Source organism: Notolepis coatsorum (assembly GCF_963971535.1).
Source record: "Notolepis coatsorum genome assembly, chromosome: 2".
NCBI classification, from domain to species: domain Eukaryota; kingdom Metazoa; phylum Chordata; class Actinopteri; order Aulopiformes; family Paralepididae; genus Notolepis; species Notolepis coatsorum.
The window spans coordinates 178581101-178598180 of record NC_140166.1 but is presented as its reverse complement, the minus strand read 5'-3'; the positions used below and the strand labels follow the sequence as shown (position 1 = coordinate 178598180).

The window sequence follows — 17080 nt, the reverse complement described above, 5'->3', positions numbered from 1 at the left end:
AGTGTGGTAGTGAAAGGTTAACCTTCTGTAGTGTGGTTGTGAAAGGGTTAACGTGCAGAAGTCACACTTTAACTTCAATGTATTGGTTTGGCTGTGTGTGTGTTTTGCTCTATAGCTGATGGGACACAGAGTTGCACCTACCACAGGGATGGATGTGTAGCCCGTCTCCGGGGGAAACGTGAAGACTGTTGCCGTGGTAACGGGACTGCTTGGGGGCGGGGTTACGATGAGTCCAGTTGTGCAAATGTGTACCTGTCAAAGGAAAGGAACGTATCGATCGTCAAATAACCTCGTCATCGTAGCAGCAGACAGACAGGCTTCCCTCTCTCTCCTCCACACACACACACACGAGGAAAGTGAAATGTGTTCGGACGGACACAACGTGACCAAGTGTTTGGCCTCATTCCAATCCATTAGGGTTCTTTCCGAGTGCCTTAGGACATGTTCACTAATATCTCCCTTTTAGTCTCACAGGGGAACGAGATGACCTATTTCAAAGTTAAACGGACCACATTTTCAATTTCAAAAACCCTCCCAAGCATGCTGTAAAAATGTCACATTGTGTGGAAATGTGCCTCTCAAGAGCGGTGATGCACACATACGTGGCCCTGTATCCTAAGTGACTAAAGTTGTAACCCACGGTAGCGCACACCCCTGTTCACCTCCGATTGGCAGAGCGAGATCAGGTGACCGCACGACGGGCCGTGTTATTGGACGAGTGACGAAAGGTGACTCCCCCCAACCGGGAGAAGAGAGAAGCCAATGGCCCACGTGTTGCCCTGAGTCATGGTGGTGTCCTGGTAACAAGGCCATACTGTTGGGACACACAATGTCTCCCTGTGCCCTATGGTCTCTCTCCACGCATGACTGACCCAGCCAGAGCTGCCTCTCAAGGTGAATCATTAGAGCGAGCGTACCCACCTCAGATCCAATCTACGCTGCCTCAGTGGCCATGCTGCGCGGGGTGCGCGAATGACCAGTTTGTTCCAAAGCCACACTGTTGAGCCTATACGAGCTCCACAGAAACACTTAGACAAACAACACTATACTACAGTAATAGATGTAGTGCTGAGTGAACTAGGGGGCATGGTGTAAACAACACTATACTACAGTAATAGATGTAGTGCTGAGTGAACTAGGGGGAATGGTGTAAACAACACTATACTACAGTAATAGATGTAGTGCTGAGTGAACTAGGGGGCATGGTGTAAACAACACTATACTACAGTAATAGATGTAGTGCTGAGTGAACTAGGGGGCATGGTGTAAACCAGTGGTTCTCAACTGGTGGGTCGCGGGGCCATTTTGTGTGGGTGTGTGTAAAAAAATAAATATATATATAATTCTTTTTTTTTATGCTGCACTTTTATCTTGAAGGACATCCGTTTCCCATGACGCAGCGTGCGTGCAGTAGCCGTTTGCTGCCAGTGTTGTCATGACAGTAACACTAACGTCGTCACATCATTTAGCACTCATTGATTCGAGCATTTATAAACATGGCGAAACGCAAATATGACACAGACTACATTAAATATGGGTTTTCTTACATTGAGGACAAAAGAGAGGGACCAAAACCTCAGTGTGTTGTGTGCAGTGAAGTGCTAGCACTGTATACTACAGTAATAGATGTAGTGCTGATTGAACTAAGGGGCATGGTGTAAACCAGGGGTTCCCAAAGTTTTCAGGCCGCGACCCCCGAAATAACGGTGTCAGAGAGCCGCGACCCCCACTATTATAGGAGGTAAATAAAATAAAATATAAAAAAAAAATATTTAATAATTTATTAAAAAAAAAATATAAATGGAAATGTATGGTTGAAACATGCAAACGTTCAAACGCGCACACACACTAACCCATTCTTCGCCAGGCATTGTACCCTTCTTATACCATCCTCTGCCAGCTCTATTTGTCTATGGAGATGTTCACCTTCTTTGCAGGGCTATAACTTTTTAAATTGTATTGCTAAATTGACATTACTATGGCCCATTCAACATCAATTATCTATCGTTCAGGGTGTAGGAACGTTTTACTTTTTCATTCACACATTCATACTAAAATACTGTCTAGAGTATAAATATGTTTTTATCGTTTTCTGCTGTATTTCATAGAATGTGAGATATAGCCATTTATGCATATATTAGATCATCAAATGCAGTTTGATAGCGATTGACGGCAGATAAAAAATTTCAACTGTACATGATCCTAGACATTATGACTTATCATCTGATGTTGACCGGAGGGGGGGGGGGGGGGGTCGTTTATAATTCCGTGGCCCACGTTACATCATTTATGTAGTATGGGTGATATATATATATATATCAGAGCAGTTTGTATGGTTAATAATAATCAAAAACGCTGAAACTCACCGCAGCTTCCTCTTACCGTTGGGTGATCAGCGTGGAGCAAAAAGATCGCTATTATGGGATGTTCATCTAGATTAACCATTTCCGGGTTGTATAATACTATATACGTCCAAATAACGTTGTTTATTGAGTTATGGCAACGGATCGATTATCCAGTGTGTCGAGATGGAGTCCTGGGAGCGATAGCGAGTGGCGGACGGAAAGGGGGGGGACACCAAGCACTTCCGGCCCCACTTCCGGTTTGGCAACTCGCCGATCGGCCACCAGGTGGCGGTATTGAAGCGCTGGAGAGTTGAGTGGAGATCTACAGCACCAGTCATGGCTCCGTGGGTGAAATGTGAATACAATGACGAAAATTTGAAATATTGATCTCGATGACGCCGTAATCAGTCATTGGCAGATTAAGCATGGCGAGGAATGACGTCTTAATCCGTCAATGGCGGAGAATGGGCTAATAAGCATTGGAGGCTTTTAACCCTTTAATCGCCAAGGACGACTTTAGACGTCATTCCTCGCCATGCGTAATCTGCCAATGACGTCGTACAGCGTCTGAGATCAATATTTCAAAAATCTGTCATGGCAATCATATTTCACCCACGGAGACTTGAGACTTGCTGTTGATCTCCTCTCAACTCTCCAACGGTTCAAGACCGCCATCTGGTGGCCGATCGGCGAATCGCCAAAACCGGAAGTGACGCACCGGAAGTGGTGCTCACCCATATTTCGTCCGGCCACTCGCTATCGCTAGCTGGACTCCAGCTTGATACACTGGATAGCGATCCGTTGCAAATAACTCGATAAACAACATGATTTGGACGTATATAGTATTATACAACCTGGAAATGGATCGCATATATCAACATCCCATAATAGCAAACTTTCTGCTCCACGCTGATCGCCCAACGCTACGAGGAAGCTGTGGTGAGTTTCAGCGTGTTTGATTATTATTAAACATACACACTGCTCCGATCAACATATCACCCATACTAAATAAATTATTTAACGTCGGCCACGGACTTATAAACCCCCCCCCCCTCCGGTCACCAGCAGATGATGAGGCATGACGTGTAGGACCTTGTACAATTGAAATTTTTTATCTGACGTCAATCGGTATCAAACTACATTTGATGATCTAATATATGTATTTAGGGCTATAACTCACGTTCTGCAGAATGCTGCAGAAAACGATAAAAACATATTTATTAGGGATGTCCGATATTATCGACCGACCGATATTATCGGCCGATATCGGCAGTAAAATGTGATATCGGAAAATATCGGTATCGGTTTAAAAAAATTAAAAAACAATAACAATATTTGTTATATATATATCCAGTGAAATTATTAGTTACCTGAAATTATTCCGTTTTTTGGGGGGGGAAACCCTGCATATATCGGTATCGGTTGATATCGGTTGATATCGGTATCGGAAATTAAGAGTTGGACAATATCGGAATATCGGTATCGGTAAAAAAGCCAATATCGAGCATCCCTAATATTTATACTTTAGACCGTATTTTAGTATGAATATGTGAATGAAAAAGTAGAACGTTGCTACATCCTAAACGATAGATACTTGACGTTGAATGGGCCATAGTAATGTCAATTTAGCAATACAATTTACAAAGTTATAGCCCTGCAAAGAAGGGGAACATCTCCATAGACAAATAGAGCTGGCAGTGGGTATAAGGATGGATATAAGCGTGGCAGAGAAAGGGTTAACCAGGGGAAATAATTTTTTAATTTTTACCCTTTAAATGCCAGTGTTTGTAATGGCATCACAAATTATTGTTAAAAAACAGGCTAGCATATGATTACAAAAAAACAGAAAATCCATCAAAATCAGTGTTGTTGCTAATGTCAGATTGAAAAGAATACAATCCTTTATTCAACTTCAGCCCTGATCATAACACCTCTATTCATTTGATAATTCTAACCCTTTAAATGCCAGTGTGTGTGATGGCATATATTTGCAATATATCAAATGCAAAGTAGATTTTTCTGGGGGGGATTATTACAGGCTAGCATGTGTCAATGATTAGCAACAACACTGATTTTGATGGATTTTTTGTTTTTTGTAAGGGTCCCGCCTCCACCAATCACATGCGGCTCCCTTTGTGTGTGTGTGTGTGAGCAAGAGAGAGAGAGATAGTTCTCCAACTTGTGTGAGTTGCAGTGATCTCCTGGTTGTTCCCCACCTAGGTTATCTAACTATTGTGCCGCTGCAACTAGAAACACTGGCCTGGCCTGCTTCTAATTTCAGATAGTTTTTTTTTTTACTTTATTTTTTGGGACATTTTTTTTTTTATTAAATTTTTTTGGAAATCATCTGGCGACCCCCCCACGGCGGCTCCTGACCCCCATAGGGGTCACAACCCCCACTTTGGGAACCACTGGTGTAAACAACAGTATACTACAGTAATACTTAATAGATATAGTGCTGAGTGAATCAGGGAGCATGGTGTAAACATTTTAGACCAATAATAATAGTTTAGGACACATGCAGGTAGAAAACAGGTGAAGCTTTTCCAACATGACGTATTAAGGGTTAAATTAACTTCAATGTATTTGTTATTTATTTACATATACATTTATTTAATCATTCTCTTTCTCTCTTTCTCTTTTCTCTCATCTGAAGTGGACAGAATATATGAATACAGATACAGAGACACAGGCAGACAGACAGACAGAAGGACAGGCAGACAGAAAGACAGGCAGAAGGACAGACAGGCAGAAGGACAGAGAGACAGGCAGGCAGACAGAAGGACAGGCAGGTAGACAGACAGACAGACAGACAGACAGACAGACAGACAGACAGACAGACAGACAGACAGACAGACAGACAGACAGGGGGCGGGTCATTCCCAGGAAAGACTCCTGTGGCCCCACAGGCAACTAACTCCCTGTCTTTGTTGTCTGCTCTGAAGGGAGAGGAGATGAGTGGAGACATGGCCAGGACAAGAGAGGGACCAGGCCATGCTTACTGTGCCTGGGGAGTCCAGTCTTGTTTTATTAAACACAAGTCCTCTATAAATCAAAGCAGATCACAGGACTGCTGTCACCAGGGAGGATCCACTTACAGACGTGAACGGGGGGTTTCATCGTGCCGACAGTATCTTGTTAATAATTAGCTGAGAAAAAAAAGCCAGGTTTGGTGTCTTTTTAAGAAATGATTACACCTTCCCCGTGGACTCTGGTCTTTAATGAAACATACGTCACACCTAGATGAAAGGTATGTCTGTGTAAAGAGGAAAAAAGCCCTGCGAGACCCGTTTCTCTGTAAACACGCTATTCTCTCTGTTAAAAGAAAAAAAGGAAAACACATGAAAGCTGTGACTTAAAAAATATGCCTCTTTTGAAAAGAAAAAAAAACCACAACTAGCCCAAGAGCATCTGTTCTGTGAGCTTGTCAGAATGTCTGAAATGGGTTTCAGGTCCCAAAGCAGTGAAAAATAACGGAGGACACTCAATGGCACAAAAAAAACTCAGAAAACAATATAGAAACAGAATAACACCTCAAGGTGAAATTCTGCCGCTGCAACAGTGGAGATCCTGGAGGGGAAAGGGATGCCAGTGTTTGAATGGGAAGGCCAGTGTTTGACTGGGAACGCCAGTGTTTGACTGGGAACGCCAGTGTTTCACTGAAACCAATGCCAATGTAAAAGCCCTGTTTGGCTTTGGATGGAAAACACAAAGAGAAGCAAATTGGGCTTCCCAAAAAAAAACATTCAAAACAGAGCAACTGTTTTTGATAAGTCTGGAACCATATAGTGAGTTTGCATAAAAGTGTATGTTCATTTGTGGTGCCAGTATAATAACTATTGTGTTAAAACACAAAACACGCACACATATACACCAGGGCTTTGCGATTAATCGATTTTGGTTTCCCATGATCTTGAAAACAAGATATTGAGATAAAACTATTATTGTGTTGCATGCAGTCTCGCTCTCATGTTGTCCTGTGTTGTAAATGCAGCGCACCCTTTCTTCCCAGTGGTGCACTCCACCCCTCCCGTCCGTGTGTATCCTTTCGGCAACTTGCTTTTCCTTCCGCGTTGCTCTGATTGGCCAGCGATCTACGCTAGTTTCGCCCCTACGCCGGTATGAGCGTGCGCATGCGCATGAGCCGCGATAATGCCCATAATAATAATAATGCGAGAGCCCTCACACACGCAGGTTTTGCCGGTAGATAATAATAATAATAATGCGAGAGCCCTCGCACACACGCAGTGTAAATTATGCATTCGTCACTCAGTTTTAACATCGACGCACTTAGCTCAACTCGTTCGTCAGCTCGCTGTGGAGCCTATGGTCACAAGTTCAAATCACTCTTAGTTAAATTTTAAAAAAAAAAATCGTTTAATTAATTTATCATCTCTATATTAACGTAACTAGCTATTCATATCAATCGAAATAACGTTCATCTCTATATTAACGTAACTAGCTATTCATATCAATTGAAATAACGTATTGTATTGTTTTCATCTCTCTATATTAACGTGATTCCATCAACACATAGGTAATATGCTCTTGCGTGTGACGCGACTTCGGGCTTCATTATTCAGCCACAGTGTTGATGGAATCACGTTAATATAGAGAGATGAAAACAATACAATACGTTATTTCAATTGATATGAATAGCTAGTTACGTTAATATAGAGATGAACGTTATTTCGATTGATATGAATAGCTAGTTACGTTAATATAGAGAGATGATAAATTAATTAAACAGAGAAAAAATTATAAGAGTGATTTGAACTTGTGACCATAGGCTCCACAGCGAGCTGACGAACGAGTTGAACTAAGTGCGTCGATGTTAAAACTGAGTGACGAATGCATAATTTACACTTGTGCCAATTGCGTGCGTTTGTCTAAGTATTATTATTCTAAGTATTATTATTATTATTACCTACCGGCGTGGGGGCAAAACCTGCATTATTATTATTAAAACCTACGTGTGTGGGCATGTGGGGGCAAAAACTAAATGCGCATGCGCGCGCTACCGGCATAGGGGCGAAACTAGCGTAGATCGCTGGCCAATCAGAGCAATGCGGAAGGAAAAGCAAGTTGCCGAAAGGATACACGCCTCCCGTCCAAGCCCAGACAGTCGTTTCAGCTCCTGTTGAGGGAGGAGGGAGCCACGGCACATTTCTACAGTTATTTTGAAACATCTTTGATAACTTGTAGAGGGGGACAGAAAGGCAGCCTTAGGTCAAGAAGAAAGGTAAAACAAACTTAGTCGTAATCATGCAATGTTCTCAAATCGATGAGTAAGTGTTTAATAATAGTGAGTTCAATATCAATCAAAATAATTGTGATGATTTTTGCCATAATCAAGCAGCCCTAAATTATACACACCTCTTCTCTTTTCAATTTGATCATCATCAGCTTATGAGAAAATGGAGAAAAGCAACCTTCTGAACCTTCCGTCAGTCTATCTGCATGTCTGTCGGTCTATCCGACAGTCAGGCTCCCAGCCAAACCCAGTCTCCAGTGCCTGGCAACCGTGCAGCAGCTGTGAGTGGCTGCCATTCCTGGGTTGCTGTGGAAACCTAAGCAAGAGGCTTTTTTGCGGGCGAGCAGAGTCACGCATCTGTGATTTCAAACGCTTGGACGGAGCAATGGCCTGTTTGGTATGATGGGAGGGGCGGGGGCTGGGGGTAATTACTGACAGAAGGAGAGTGTCTTTGAAGGGGAAACAAACATCTCATGATAACAAAAGTGTCAAATCTCTCAATATTGTTCTCCTGCTGCGTGGCTGTCTGGCATGTTTGTTTATTCTCTCATGGTTGTACAGTCAAGACGCGGCTGGACAGGATGTTGACACGTCAGCTGGTTGAAAGAGGAACGCGCTGTCCAAGACAAGTCAATTAAAATAAACGCTACAGCATGTATGTCATATGGGATTTACTAGAGGCCACACAGTCCACAAGCAACACAATGCACTGATAGCAGTAATGCTGTAATCATGATGCACTCCCCCTTCTTCCTGTTCAAGGGACACGTTCAGCTGCCTATTGTGAAATAAATGATTCCCAGGAGCAAAACAGCATCTGGGCTCTGGCTAAATGGAGACAATTTATCATACTGTGCATTTCCCCCAAGATTAGCTTTTCTGCCTTTAGTCACCTTGCTGAGTACAAGGTCCATAAAAAGAGAGCAGCACTGAAGGAGGGGGGACCTGCAATGCAGCAGCTCTCTCTCTCTCCAGCTCTCTCTCTCTCTCCCTCCCTCCCTCCCCTCCCGGTGTCTCACCTGTGATGGCGCGCTACAGGAGAGCCCCCCGCTGATCTCCCCGATACGGGCGGCGGCTGTGGGGTTGCTGGAGCTGATGAGAACCGGCCCGCTGATCTCCATGGAGTGGCGCTGGGGGGGCGGAGCCAGCGAGGGTTTGTGCGACATGGTGAGCGAGGTGAAGGAATGGCGCTTTTTGCTGTTCTTCTTCTCCCCTGCCCGCTGGGCGCCATTACTCTGGGGCCCCGAGGAGGCCCCCTCACCGGAGTCCCCGCTGGAGTCCGACGGCTTGTCCAACTCTATAAGCTGACGGGCCGCGGTATTGAACTACGGGAGAGCAGGGAGGTTGAGGGGGACGGGAGAGCAGAGAGGGGGAGAGGAGAGCAGGGAGGGTGAGGGGGACGGGAGAACAGGGAGGTTGAGGGGGACGGGAGAGCAGAGAGGGGGACAGGAGAGCAGGGAGGGTGAGGGGGACCGGAGAGCAGGGAGGGTGAGGGGGACGGGAGAACAGGGAGGTTGAGGGGGACGGGAAAGCAGAGAGGGGGACAGGAGAGCAGGGAGGGTGAGGGGGACCGGAGAGCAGGGAGGGTGAGGGGGACGGGAGAACAGGGAGGTTGAGGGGGACGGGAGAGCAGAGAGGAGGACAGGAGAGCAGGGAGGGTGAGGGGGACGGGAGAACAGGGAGGTTGAGGGGGACAGGAGAGCAGAGAGGAGGACAGGAGAGCAGGGAGGGTGAGGGGGACCGGAGAGCAGGGAGGTTGAGGGGGACGGGAGAACAGGGAGGTTGAGGGGGACGGGAGAGCAGAGAGGACAGGAGAGCAGGGAGGGTGAGGGGGACCGGAGAGCAGGGAGGGGGACAGGAGAGCAGGGAGGTTGAGGGGGACAGGAGAGCAGGGAGGGTGAGGGGGACCGGAGAGCAGGGAGGGTGAGGGGGACGGGAGAGCAGAGAGGAGGACAGGAGAGCAGGGAGGGTGAGGGGGACCGGAGAGCAGGGAGGGGGACAGGAGAGCAGGGAGGTTGAGGGGGACCGGAGAGCAGGGAGGGGGACAGGAGAGCAGGGAGGTTGAGGGGGACAGGAGAGCAGGGAGGGTGAGGGGGACCGGAGAGCAGGGAGGGTGAGGGGGACGGGAGAACAGGGAGGTTGAGGGGGACAGGAGAGCAGGGAGGTTGAGGGGGACGGGAGAACAGGGAGGTTGAGGGAGACAGGAGAACAGGGAGGTTGAGGGGGACGGGAGAACAGGGAGGTTGAGGGAGACAGGAGAACAGGGAGGTTGAGGGGGACGGGAGAACAGGGAGGTTGAGGGAGACAGGAGAACAGGGAGGTTGAGGGAGACAGGAGAGCAGGGAGGTTAAGGGGGACGAGAGGAGAGAGAAAAGGAAGGTGGGAATAACAGATGAGGAGGGAGGCAGGGAGGGAGGGAGGCAGAGAGAAAGGCAGTTTGTTAATATGATAATGAAAGCTGTCACTCTTCATAACGAGGCTAGTTGTGGTGAAGCACATCCAGTCTTTATGTAGTTGGGACTTGGGACAGAAGGTGAGTAGAGTGCTACCGTGGCGGGGTGGTGTGGGGGTTACAGAGGACCCCCTGGCTATGGGGGCAGGGGGGGGAGATGAGTGGATGGCTTTAAGACAAGCTGAGGAGACTGCAGGCTTTCTAACCATTTCATGTCAAGGCAGAAATCAAAGGAGGAACAACCAGGAAGGTTTTAAGTTAATCATAGGGAGAGCTCTGTCAGACGGCCCCGGGCCAGCTCTCCCTCTACCTGGGACATAAAAGATGCTTTTAACACCAATCCAGCAGAAAAGGCTTAACTGAGCTGGGGGTTCGTGGGGGGGGGTCTCCTACTGACACATCAGCATACTAAGAACCAGATATTAAAAGGGGAACATCATCATTAAGAATTCCAATAAGTTGTTTCCATGATGTATTTGTCAACATTTGTCAATATAAGCTACTCTCTCCCAAAGCCAGAAACCAGAGAAGTCAGACTCCAACTAGTGACGTCAAAGTATAAAGTCTGGAGCTGCTCCATAGACAATAAAAGAATGATCATTGCATTTATATAGAGCTTTTCTATAGATACTCAAAGCGATTTACAATGTAGGGTGGAAATTGCCTCCTTCACCGCCACCGTGTCCTATAGCACCCAGCCTGGGGCTATACAGGCTCAATGGCACCAGCCACACATCACACTACACAATGGCTGAGTGGCTCAGGAGACAGGGATTGATATCAGCCAATTAAGGGGGAGAAGGGATGATTAGGTGGCCTTGATGTCAGAGACCTGATTGGGAATTTGGCCAGGAAGGTTGGGGAACCCGAATGGGAAGTTTAGTTTAGTCTAGTTGTTGGATGTGGGAGAGAGTTGTTCATGTTTACTAATATTTTTGGACCGCCTTAGACCGTAGGAATAACATCAAGAACAGGCGCAGTTCCCCTTTAAGCGCCAAGCTAAAATCAGACGCTGGATGCTCAACACCAGTTAATTAAGTGTCACTTCTCCCACCGGCAGTACATTCTCCCAAGCAGCCGAGAAGGTAATGAGAAGGCACTCTCACAATAACGAGTGTAAACTAGACTATGATTTGTTTACCGTTATCACCATAGGAACCGTTTTAAATGGAGTGTTATTCTAAAATTACGTGTGTATGCGTGTGTGTGTGTGGTGATATCTTGTTTATTTGCCAAGGAGACCAGGACGCCACTACTGTATATATCATCCGCTTTGGAGGAGAGCAAAGTATTGCATTGTCTGTTCTGCTCCAGCGCCTCCCTGCTGTGAGAAGTTGAGAACACGGCCAATTTACAGCCAGGGAAACATTCCGCATTCACTTTCAGCAGAACACTCTCCCCCAGGATATTACTATGGGAAAGTGTCATTGTTACCGGAATAGAATACAGAGCAATGGGATAAAGCGATTATTTTTCTCTCTCCCTTTAAAGAAAAAGGAGAATGTCACTTTTGAAAAGAGTCCAGAGAGTCAAAGATTACCTTCACAAAGGCTTTCAAGCGGAAAATGTCCTGAAATTGCATCGTCTCTTTCTGACAAGCCTCCGCCTACTCCTGCGTCGCATGGATTCAAGGCGGAGGTGCGGCTATTCTGAGAGGCTTTCAATGTGCCGAATAGGTTTTTCTAAAGATGAGATATTTTCTGATTGCTTTTCATGTTTGCAACAATGGTGAGCTTTTATTGCAGTCGGTCTCACGCAGAAATGTTGTGAGGATCTTTAAATGGTCAACGGTTCGCGTCTATTATGCCAGGATTGCTGCTAACTGGTTTTAGAGTGATACCCGTGGGGTTGTGTGAGAGAGAGAGAGAGAGAGAGAGAGAGAGAGAGAGAGAGAGAGAGAGAGAGAGAGAGAGAGAGAGAGAGAGAGAGAGAGAAAGAGAGAGAGAATAAAGAGTGAGAGGAAGAGAGAGAGAGAAAGACAGAGAAAAACACAATTGCCTACCTAATTGCCTCCAACTTCGATGTCATGTTGCACGCTTTTCTGACATATATTGTCATTGTCAAGTGTTTCAAAAGGTGTTTCACGTCAGGAAAAATACCATCTTGAGACACTTATCAGCTCCCTGCTCTTCCTCACACTCCCCTGGTTATTGGAGAGACTCAACAAGCCAGTTACCATGAAACTTCAATTAATAGCACTTTTATTTGCTTCAATCACTGAACTCACCCCGCTTTTATTTGCTGCAGGCCTCTAAGTCCTTTTGCACAAAGATCTTGCTCAACAAAACCAGTATACTGCCAAGTATATTTAAACCAGTATGAATATTACTTGCATGGCACGTACTAGCACGTACACATAAGAATACAACAAAAATAGCCATGAGGTGGAAAGAACCTGAGAAACTCACAATGATTCATTGGTCTGGATGTCATTTATATGGAAATCTCTATGCACATGTAATTGGAGTGAGACAGGCCAGCATTGAGCTGTGCGTCGCAGTGGCCAAGAAAGTTAAGGCCAGGGATGTGCATCTCCTCACTGAGGCCGATGCGATGCGCATCTCGATACGGTGCCAACGATACGATACATTAACGATACATTTGAAGCACCGGGCGATGCGATACGATTCACCCCCTGTTGAGACACGATACGATTTGATTCAACATAATGCGATTCGGGGCGATACGATGCGATTCAACACGATGCAAAATAATGATACAATTTTATGGTATGACAGAGGATTTGGTTGTATTCCTTATATGCAGCTTATATTATTATTAGGGCTGTCAGTTTATCGCGTTAATTAGATTAATTAATTACACAGCAAATTATCACGTTATGAAAATTAACTCAAAATTAATTACAATTTCTTTTTATAAATTTTTTTTTTTATAATTTTTTTTTTGTATCTCATTCATTCCATGAGAATGTAGAATACACATTTACAGACTTTTTTTTTTAATATGGTCCATTTGCATGTTCTTGGTATCTGATTCTAGGGACATCTATGGGAATGTATCCCAGTGTCAGAAATACTGTGGGCTAGATCCACAAAGAATGTATTGCACGGTGCAAGTTGCACCCTTACTTACAATTGAAAATGGCCCATGGGGGACCCTGATGTAAACAAGATGAAAGTCTTTCTCTGGTCTGCATGCCCTTAACAATTGTGTGTATTGAGCCGTACTGTATTGTACCCATTCTGCAATCTGTTAATAACATTTTCATTCAATCAATCAATCTGCGCTGTGATTGATTGAATGAAAATCTTATTTTGAGTCAATTGTAATGAACCAAATGAGAATATCAATAATTATTTTTTTTATCTTTGACTGTGAATAACACCATGCTCAAATTGACCAGACCTGAAAAATCTAAGCAAATTAATAGATGGAAGATGATTAAACAGAAGGTTTTGTAGATACAGTACTGAATTCTGCCATCTGGACACATGCAATTTGAAATATGATTATAGAATATATAATATCAGGCATAAAATGGTTATGCGATTAAAATGCGATTAATTAGATTAATTAATTACAAATCCTGTAATTAATTAGATACATTTTTTTAATCGCCTGACAGCACTAATTATTATTAAAAATAAAATAATCTACTGTAAGACAATTTATATAAAAACTCTTGGGTGCCTAAGAAGACTTTTGCATAGTACTGTGTTTTCTATCCACTTTAGCTAAAAACACACACAATGTATACACACTACTGTGAGACAATAATAATCACACACGTAGCTGAGCAGAGAGAGAGAGAGAGCTCCGTAGCTGAGCAGAGAGAGAGAGAGAGAGCTCCGTAGCTGAGCAGAGAGAGAGAGAGAGAGAGCTCCGTAGCTGAGCAGAGAGATAGAGAGAGAGCTCCGTAGCTGAGCAGAGAGAGAGAGAGAGAGAGAGAGAGAGAGAGAGAGAGAGCGAGAGAGAGAGAGAGAGAGCTCCGTAGCTGAGCAGGATCGCATTTTGTCAACACACTGGGACCTGGAGGAAGCGATATAAGGAAACGAATTGCCAATAAATGTGAAGTTATCTTTGAACCTGTTGTCAAGCGTCTTCAATATACCCCCCCCTCCTCACTAATGGAACTGGTGTTGCAGAGTCACGTTAGTTAGTTAGTTAGACACTGTAGTTTAGCGTTAGCTGAATGGCTAACTGGCGTTAGCCACTGAGGCTACTAGCGTTAGCCACAATAGCCAGTTGATCAATTCTATTCATGTCTCCTCCTCGACTTCCACTGTTTGTTGTTGATAACTGACGCGGCTCTCGCCTTCTGTACTAGTAGCGAAGCAATAGTATCTTCTGTGTGCAGTCACAGCAGTGCACTGCTGACAGAAGTGGATGAGAGGAAATTATATGAATGCATCGGTTTTGACCGATGCAAAGACGCTACAACAAGATGCATCGCGAGTTCAGCCTGAATTGTAGCCGATGCGGACTTATTCCACCGGTGCACTCGCATCGTGAACGTTTATGCCGGCGCACCGATGCAAATTGATGAATCGTTACATCACTACTATCTAGCAGCAGAGCAGGGTTGGGGTGTTGGTCCTGGGGGGTCCGGGGGTGGGAAAGGAAAGGAAATGTCCAATGTCTTTTGTGGTGTTTGTGATAATATAATCAGTTTTCATTTTTAGGTTCTGTAGTTATTATTTTTGTTGTTCTACTGTCATTCTATTGTCATTATTGTTATTAATATTATCGTCTGGTGTTGTTCCGTTTATTATTATTCTTGTATTATGTGTTGTCATGTTTTGTTTTATCCATGTAAAAAGGATAAAATATATATATATTTTTTTAAACAGGGTATTCATCTACTAATCCTATGGATTATTGAATTATTCACTGCACCGGATCAACAGTGGTGCTTAGGAAAAGATGGCTGATAAGACCATCTTTATATCACATATCAGATTGATGCTAACCTTCTAAATGAGGATAATGTGATGAAATAAAGATGTTGGTGAGATAGTGGTGGCTCAGAAGGTGAAGCCACATAACATGTACATTAAAAGTACATACATAAGTACTTTTCTTTATAGGCATAGGCAATCAGATAAACAATTAAATGTAGGCCTTTATTTGTCAAAATATGTAAAAACACCCTGCCTTTATTTGGGACAGGGGTCTATTTGGGACTCTAATTTGAGGTTTCATGGTAGGACTCATACTGCAATGATGCTAGATTGGAACTCTGGACGCTATCTAACCCACTCAAATGACTGCATTATGCTTAACCACATAACGTGCACCGGCATGTATACGTCCCGTTGCACTTGCACGCACGTCACAGCACTTTGCGAACGTCTACTCATGTAATATACCGTTCAAAACTTGAATTTGCCGCCTTTCGAACGCCACCTCACTCTACCAATTCCGTGCCTCGGTTCTCGAGTTCCATGATGATATGTCAGGTGAGTGTCTTTTTACAGGCTGCGCATCAAATGACCACGTCGGACTGTATACGCTTGAGAACTGACCAATCACCGCTGATGGCGAAAATGATTGGTCAGCGTTGTCGCCAACGAGTGTCCGCTTCCAACGATACCCCACGTGGGGGGTGGTGCGAATATAGGAAGTAGGTGAAAGTTGACGAGCGAAAATTAGTTGGGACTCAATCTTCAGAACGCACAGAGGTGGATGGCCACGGAGGAATTTGGAACTTTTCTTTTTTGTGACACGGTTTACTCATTTCTGAACAGATTTTTATAAAATGTGGACCTGTACTACATAAGACTGCAGGCTATGGAACCGCAATGTTTTCCAGCTCATACCTCTATGATGGAATAATGGAAACTGGAATCTGGCAACCACTAAAGAGAAATGTGTTCAAGTTCAACTCAAGTTCAAAACTCTGTTACTCTATTTCATTAGCACTAAAAGTGATTATCCTTTTTTGCATTAGTAACTGAATGTCATCTTTCAAAAGAGACCAGGCTCATGTATGTGATATAAGTATAAAGTATAAAGCCAAGCTTTGCAAAATAAGTATGCAGTCCTCAAGTTCAAGTAAAAAAGAATAGCCACTTTTCAGCCCACCTGTTAAGAGGTTAAGGTCCCTCATGCACAGTATGAACTTGGAAAGTCAGCCTTATGTTTTACTTACTTGTTGGAACGTCTATGTAACTGTTTTACCCGATTTCTATCCGTGTCTTGCTTGTATGTATTGTATTGTAAGTACTGTATTTGCAAATCTGGTATGTCATAAATGTATAGATGTAGCAGTACTGTCTATCTGTATTTCATGTATGTCATATATGTTACGATGAATTGAAAATGGGGGACCCTGATGTAAACAAGACGAAAGTCTTTCTCTGGTCTGCATCCCCTTAACAATTGTATGTATTGAGCTGTACTGTACTGTACCCATTCTGCAATCTGTTGATAAAGTTTTCAATCAATCAATCAATCCCCCAACACTCCCTCATTCTGATGTGAAAGAAAGCAGTCCTATTTCGCTTACCTCCACATAAGAGATGGGAAAGATTCCAATTTTATCCCCCAGCATTCCCTCTGCCCAGTTTTCATCCACTCTGCGAATCACCGTCAAGACGTCATCCTGAGAGAGAGAGAGCGAGAGTGTGTTTGTTATATTGGACAGAGCATCATTAGCACATTGTGTGCTAGCCGGATATGACGATTTATCGCTTGGATGCCAGCACGTTAATCAATGGGAGGACGAGCACATTTGCGAGCGATTAAACTATATCTTAAATTATGTGTCTAATACACCCGTCGCTTATCAATGACTTGCTTGCAGTCAACATGTACGAAACGGATCGTTTTTTCATCAGTACATTTCCGTTTTATACCGTTTTGAATACGAGTATAGTTTTGGAGATTTCTAGAAAGAAAAAAAGATTCCGCGATAATAGCCATTTACTGGAATACACAAAACACATTGTCATTTTCCGGCTGATTTATGAATCGTTTTCAAATAAACGCTAGATTATCGAGAGTATTTGTGTTCTTATGCACGATACAAAAGCAGGCTGAAAAATCATTTATTTGTGCCGCGCTCAG

General features: G+C 44.1%; 1 protein-coding gene across 1 annotated transcript in view; it reads right to left on the bottom strand.

The window, feature by feature from the left end:
• Positions 1-17080, bottom strand: part of sh3rf1 (SH3 domain containing ring finger 1) — an 88744-nt gene that overhangs the window by 14454 nt on the left and 57210 nt on the right. Inside the window, exons 4-6 of the mRNA XM_084307648.1 lie at positions 16521-16616; positions 8619-8924; positions 142-252 (exon numbers count right to left, since the gene is read on the bottom strand). Of these exons, the coding sequence (XP_084163774.1) occupies positions 142-252; positions 8619-8924; positions 16521-16616 (513 nt within the window). The remainder of the gene's footprint in view (positions 1-141; positions 253-8618; positions 8925-16520; positions 16617-17080) is intronic.